This window comes from Cicer arietinum, chromosome 4, assembly GCF_000331145.2.
Source record: "Cicer arietinum cultivar CDC Frontier isolate Library 1 chromosome 4, Cicar.CDCFrontier_v2.0, whole genome shotgun sequence".
Lineage (NCBI taxonomy): Eukaryota > Viridiplantae > Streptophyta > Magnoliopsida > Fabales > Fabaceae > Cicer > Cicer arietinum.
The window spans coordinates 6,343,011-6,350,019 of NC_021163.2; the positions used below are offsets into that span (position 1 = coordinate 6,343,011).

At 33.5% G+C, this 7,009-nt stretch overlaps 1 protein-coding gene across 5 annotated transcripts; it reads left to right on the top strand.

Moving 5' to 3' along the window:
• Positions 1-1,385: 1,385 nt before the first annotated feature.
• Positions 1,386-6,588, top strand: LOC101501589 (transcription factor PIF3). 5 transcript variants are annotated; one of them, XM_027333828.2, is made up of 10 exons: positions 1,386-1,948; positions 2,182-2,447; positions 2,574-3,822; positions 3,902-4,006; positions 4,088-4,153; positions 4,480-4,545; positions 4,647-4,938; positions 5,044-5,165; positions 5,978-6,091; positions 6,224-6,588. In XM_027333828.2, exons 2-9 carry the CDS (start codon positions 2,362-2,364, stop codon positions 6,086-6,088), a joined length of 2,097 nt encoding a protein of 698 aa, XP_027189629.1. In that variant the 5' UTR covers positions 1,386-1,948; positions 2,182-2,361; the 3' UTR covers positions 6,089-6,091; positions 6,224-6,588. The 5 variants fall into 5 exon arrangements, with proteins under 5 accessions (XP_027189629.1, XP_027189630.1, XP_004495811.1 ...); XM_027333829.2 differs by having other exon boundaries at positions 1,387-1,948; positions 6,008-6,091; XM_004495754.4 differs by having other exon boundaries at positions 1,388-1,948; positions 2,177-2,447; positions 4,647-5,165.
• Positions 6,589-7,009: the final 421 nt, after the last annotated feature.

Consider the following 7,009-nt stretch of genomic DNA (forward strand, 5'->3'; position numbering starts at 1 on the left):
TTTCAAATGATTAAGAATATGGTTTTAGGTCAAGCAAAAAAGCATTTAGACATAAAAATATACATTTTAATTTTAGTTTTATAATTTGACAATAATCAGTCGACTATGAATTTTAATTTTATAATTTACATTATCAAATTTGAATTTAATCTGTTCGATTTTAGTCGAAAAATTATTAATGTATGTTATATCTATAATATTCACATTTATTTTTATACTCTAAGTGATTCACTCATTTTAAAAGCAATAATTCCAGATTAAATGATTAAAGAAATATTTATATTGATTTTTTTTATACAATTATTGATATTGATTTATTTAAACTTATCAAACATAAACACATGTTAGACTCCTTACAAAAATTTATAAAAACAATCATCTATCAGTTATTTTAAATTTATTTTTATAAAATCTAAAAAACAACGTATAAAAATAGTTTATATTAATTTACTTGAAAATAATTAGATTTTACTTTTTATTATAAAAATAGTTAATAGATAAATAATTACAAATAAACATTTGTTTTATAATCACTTAATTAATCTGTTTATACAGACATGATCTAATAATTATTACAAAACCCTTCATTCAACAAATCCAAATCTCACAAAAGGGGAGAAACATAGAAAACCATAAAAAAGGACAGCACTCCTCTTCTAGCATGATTGCAATGCCAAGTTGCCATTAGCAAATATTAGAACCCACCACTCAATTAATTATCCCAAAGTCTCTCCAACAATGAAGGTGTAATAAGATTGCTCCTTTTGTCAATTAAGATTTTTCTTGTATATAAAAAAAGTAATGATCAAGTCAATGACTTAATTTATTAATGTCTTAACCTTCAATCAACAAACCAAAAATTTTGATTATTATTTTATAAGGTTATCTACTAAAAAGAGTGTCACTGTCCAAACAGGTTATAATGATATGGATATGATTTTGTTGTGTTGCATTATGGATGCACTCACACATAACCCAATTTGCAAAGATAATATATTCAAAAGATTTAAAACATACTCTTTCTTATAAATACACAGAATAGAGACACACAACACACTATTATGGGAAACCTACCCACCCACTTTAGGGCAAAAAAATTCCCAGACAATAGAAGCGTGTGATTCACTCGCTTAAAAGGAGGGTTAACCGTTGGAATTTAAAAGTCTAGAGAATAAAGCTAAAAATAAATTCATTAATATACACATTTTAATACATTATTTAGTTAATTAATTATAATTTATATAAATGTTTTAAATTAAATTTCATATAAAATCAACTTTTATATAATTTATATGAATTTTAACCGATAAAAAAATGTGTTAAAAAAATATATATCAAATGAATGAACTATTGATTTTATTCGAGTTTACATAAAGTTAACCACTATTTTAACTCGTGAATAACCATGGTTAATAAACCCCTGAATCTCTCTTTCTCTTTCTATGTTGTGTTGCTGCATTGGTTTTTCTGCAACTCCACAAATCTTTCGCCGCTTTCTGCGTTCATTTTGGATTTTCCCTTTGTTCGAGCTTGAAAGATTGCTTTTTTGATTACTTCATTGGCGGGGATTATGTGAATTGGGAATGAATAATGATAGCCCCCACTCAAATATTGTTGCATTTGGATTAGAAAGAAAAAAAAAAGTAACATTTTTCACTGCGAAGAAGCTAAGTTTTTTTTTTCCCCTGAAATTTTGTAACTTTTTAAGTACCCAGTTGAAAAGAGTGAAGTGGGTCTTATCACTTTGTGTTTGTAGTTATTGAAGTTACGTGGGTTTCCCTTGATCTTAGCCGTGAAACAGTGTCACACAAACTCTATTCGGTGGAAAAACTCAACTTGGATTGTGTGTTTTTGTGGTGTGCCTACTTGAATGCTTGTTAGAAGAAAAAAACAATAAAGAATATAAAAAAAAGAGATCGGATTAAAGTTCATTACTTCACTTAACAAGGTTTGTAAGCATGATATTTTATACTATATATATAAGTTGTTAAAGAATTTGTTTGACTGATGTTGTTTTATTAACTTAATTTTGTATTATGGTTAAGTAACTTTTGTTTCTCAATGATAAAGACTTTAAGGGTATTAAAATAAAGGATTATTTTTTTATTTGGAAATTATTGATGTAAGCTTGTTTCCTTTTAAAATCAATAGAGATTTATTGATGATTGTTTCATAGTGTAGTTTGGCTTACGTCAAGTCTCTCTCTACTTTGTCTTCAAACTTCATTTGGTATCCGAAGGTGGAAAAGTTTATACATCAGAATGTGTTGGAAGCAATGCTAAGAGCTTTGGTTTTTTGATTTGGGGGGTTTTGTCTGAGTTTTTTGGTAGTGGTTTGGTTCTGTTGATCCTTTGATTCACCATGCCTCTTTATGAGTTATACCGGTTGGCTAGAGAGAACCTTGGTAATGAGACTAACAATACAAGTGTAGCTGATCAACCTTCTGAGTAAGTTCATTAGCATAATCTGTTGTTATTTGTAACATTTTCATGTGTTTGATGAAATTAAATGCTTTCTTTTGTTTATGTTTTCTTGTTTCTTAGCTCTGTCCCTTTTGGATTTTGAATGTGTAGGTCTGAAAATGATTTTTTTGAGCTGGTTTGGGAGAGTGGTCAGATTTCAAGCCAAGGTCAATCAAGTAGAGTTAGAAAGAGTCCATCTTGCAGGAGTTTTCCATCTCACTGCCTACCATCTCATAGTCCTCGAGGTCGAGATAAAGACATAGGAGTAGGAGGATATGGTAACAATCCAAGGACTGGAAAGTTTGGGGATTTAGAAACTGGATTGAATGAGATTCCAATGTCAGTGCCATCACATGTAGTAGATGTTGGTCAGGATGAAGACATGATGCCTTGGTTGGATTATTCAATGGATGGCTCTTTTCAAAACGAATATGGTTCTAATTTCTTACATGAACTACCTTCAGTCGCGGGGAATAACCTTCCTGCTGCCTCGAATAATTTTACTCTATTGGATAAAAGGAGTAATGGAAATCAGATATTTAGGAAGTCTCATAAAAATTCTGCAGAACCAATGAATGTTTCTAGGGGTTCTTCAGCTGAACCGGTTGAGACTGCAAGACTTAATAAAGCTAGCACTAGTCAGTTATACCCTCCATCAACGTCATTTTTAACTGTTAGATCCAGGGCATCGGATGTAGCTGAAAATAATAATGCAAGTAATGCTAACCAGGATGTGCCTTATGGTGAAATTACTCGCATTACATCTTCCTCGAGCGATTTTCCTAGCTTAAAGGTGCAGAAGCAAGATCCTAAAATGCCTGGAAATAGTTCCAGTTTGATGAATTTTTCTCATTTTGCAAGGCCTGCTGCTATCGTGAGAGCTAATCTTCAGAACATTAGCTTGAAGTCTGGTTTGGTTTCAGCTTCAGCAAGATCAGATAGTATCGCAGTCAAGAATAAAGGCGCTGCTTCGACTAGCAGCAATCCTCCTGACTCGACTCTTGTTAATTCCAGCGGTGACTGTTCAAAGGAACCAGAAACACGCTGTCAGAAGGTGGCGGAGCAACCCAAGGTTGATTTGAAACCTTTGCAGCCAAAATCTCTTGAACTGAAAGTTGTAGCTTCTAAACAATCGGAGCCTGCTTGCAAAGAAAGTGGAGTTAAGAATGATCAACCTTCCAATCAAGTTCTTGGCGACGGTGTTGCTAAAGGACAAACAACTGTTGAAAAAGGTGTGGAGGTGGCAGTAGCCTCTTCTTCTGTTTGCTCTGGCAATGGTGCAGACAGAGGCTCGGATGATCCAAATCAAAATTTGAAACGGAAAAGTAGAGACACGGAGGACTCTGAATGCCATAGTGAAGTAAGTTTATGATATAGATTTACATTATTTTCTTACTTATTTTATAGTTTCCGTCTATAAACTAAGAAAACACTTGAAGGATGTTGAGGATGAATCGGTGGTTGTCAAAAAGGGAGCTTCTGGACGAGGAGTTATTGGTTCCAAAAGAAGCCGTGCTGCTGAAGTGCATAATCTATCTGAAAGGGTGAGCAAGACCATCTGCTGTTTGTTTCCCTCTTGAGCTTATTTTGTTTCCAATTTATGTGATCATAATGTATGGATACAGAGGCGAAGAGACAGGATAAACGAGAAGATGCGTGCATTACAAGAACTCATACCTAATTGCAATAAGGTTTTTTTTTTCTTTCTAATTTTGCTCTTGTTAGATACACCTGAAAAACTGTATAAAATTACAGAAGTTTGTTCTTTTTGAATACGGGAGATTTGTGAAATTATTGAAAGTTAAATTTTACTGCGTCAGATAACAAACCTGGAGTCGATCATTTAGTTGCAACTTTTGGATCCTCAACTTTAATATGAAACATAGTCTTTCCTTCATCAAGTGTTCTCTTAACATAAATTGCAGAAGTTCAAAATATAAACAATTAAAATACTTTGTTTACTTTAGCATACTTGATTCCTCATTTATATTTTTATTTCTGACTTCATATGTTCTAGGTGGATAAAGCTTCTATGCTAGACGAAGCAATTGAGTATCTAAAAACACTTCAGCTCCAAGTTCAAGTAATCTCATTCCATCCTGGCATAAATATTTTAGTTTAAAGTTTTCCGATTATAAACAAACTAGTTATATCTTAGAGATTGATTCCTATCTTCTTATGCAGATGATGTCAATGGGAGCCGGTTTATATATGCCTCCAATGATGTTACCTGCTGGAATGCAGCACATGCATGCACCACACATGGCTGCATTTTCACCTTTGGGTGTCGGCATGCATATGGGGTTAGGTATGGGATATGGGATGGGAATCCCTGACATGAACGGTGGATCTTCAAGATTTCCAATGATTCAAGTGCCACAGATGCAAGGAGCTCATATCCCTGTTGCACATATGTCTGGACCCTCGGCTATACATGGGATGGCAAGATCAAATCCTCAAGGATTTGGGCTTCAAGGTCAGGGAATTTCTATGCCAATGCCGCGAGCTCCTGTATTTCCTTTTTCAGGAGGACCTATTATGAACTCATCAGCTACGGGAACATCTGCTTATGGATCCGCAGGACCTGTTGAAACTGTGAATCCGGCTTCAGCATCTGGCTCAAAAGATCCTACGCCAAATGTGGACTCGCAAATTAAGCAAAGCACCAGTGGCCGTGACACTACAAGCCAGATCCCTAACCAGGTCTGTATACTGACATATTTCGTGAATTTTTATCTATACCATAATATAAAGAGAACTTCAAAAGTAGCTACCAATTTTGGTCAGACATTTTTTTTGTACAAATTTTCCCTTAACAATACAATGTTTTCTAAATTTAAATTTAAAAACATATAACATGGATATTGAAATTGAAATAAGTTCAGATAACATAAATAATATGAAGCTGAAACAAGCGAATTAAATTAAAACGAACATTATACATGAAATACTAAAAAATGTATTTACAATGATACAACACAATAGGAAAGTAGATAGACGACTTTTTAGGACAAAGTGTCAGCACCAAAAGTATAGTTGATTGATTTATTACAAAAGTATGGTCTTGCTTAGTCTTATTCATTTGATGACCTTCATGAAGTTAATAAAGTTAGAAGCCCATCGCTCTCCATCTCTGCTGCTGTCGGTTGTGATATCAGTCATTCTAGGCCAATTGAAATCACCATTCTCATTTACTGAATTATTTATAAATATTACTTCTTAAAGAAGGTGCATCAGAATTTTGCTTAATTTCATAAGTGTTGTTAAGATTGTTGATTGCCAATTTGTTATGGTAGCATGGCTGCTGATATTAATCTTTTGGCCCGTGATTCTGTGATATCCCACAAAGAAACTTTGACAAGTGTAGACTTTATGGTTTATAGACCAATTTTTTATTAAAGAAACTGAAAAATGTTTAAGAATAAAATGCAATAGTCAAACTCTAAAGCGATTATTTGGTATTCTATCATAACATTTTGTTTCCACGCTCTCCTTTTCTGTTATGCTAATACTAGCGTGAACCAACAACTGCTGTATTTAAACAGCCAGCTTCGGTGCATAATGGTGGTAATGTCTCAGTTGCTGATGACAGTGGAACTGCTAATCCTGGCAATATCACTTTGTGATTGGTAAGTATTGTGAACTTGTATCATGTAATGCATGCATACACAAAGTCATTCAACTACACCTTTTACGTCAACATTAATCATATATGAGTTTCATTATCGAACAAAAAACTTATTGTTGAGTTGCTCCCGCAGGTTATGATTGATACACCGCATTGATCGTGGCTAACAGAAGAATCGGGTTTTCAAAACGTGAGTCCAAAATCTATTGTTTCTCATCTTTGCAAGTTCAATCCAAGACTATTACAGAGGATATTTCCGAGTCATTGAGGTTGACCTGTCAAAATAGTGATGGGAATTCTAATTTCCGAAATTAGAAAACTGCACAGATTTTGGTATCTTTAGACTCGTCACTCATTTGTACATCCATGTAGCGCAACCTGTTCAATCAATTGGCAAAAAATATTCATATATCTTTACATTATGCATTAAATGCTTGATTCAGATCTTTCATAGTGATTCTTTGGATTAATGAAATAATAATTTATTTTCCTTGGCAATCTATTCTCTTTCTCTTCCTGCCCTGCAAAATTAGAGAAGTGGTGTCACATATACTTGAAAATGGATACTCTAGGTGCACTAATGTGATGTCACATTTGTGCATGTCTTTTTAGTGCTTCCAGAGTACATAAGGTTTTGTTTGTTTATTATATCAAATATGCCATACTAGTTATCATCATGATATTTTTCCCCATTTGATTAAAAGGCCTAGATTTGTACTCACATGACAAATGTTCTCATTGAAGATGGTATGGTTAATTAATGATTAGTATGGTATTAACTGTAGAAACAGTTTAATAATCGCTTGTTTTGATAGACCGTGATTATAAGTGGTTTAGAAGCGTCTATTCAGACGGCATAGTACCTAGTCTAGTATTTTTCGCTTGTATCGATGTCTTTGTTTCACCTACTTTTCCTACT

What these genes read in the sequence shown, in the direction of transcription:
- LOC101501589 (XM_004495754.4), top strand. Translation starts at nt 2,362, where the DNA reads ATGCCTCTTTATGAGTTATACCGGTTGGCTAGAGAGAACCTTGGTAAT. An exon ending in ACTCTGAATGCCATAGTGAA is followed by an intron (nt 3,823 to 3,901) that starts GTAAGTTTATGA and finishes AAACACTTGAAG; the next exon opens with GATGTTGAGGATGAATCGGT. An exon ending in CACTTCAGCTCCAAGTTCAA is followed by an intron (nt 4,546 to 4,646) that starts GTAATCTCATTC and finishes CTTCTTATGCAG; the next exon opens with ATGATGTCAATGGGAGCCGG.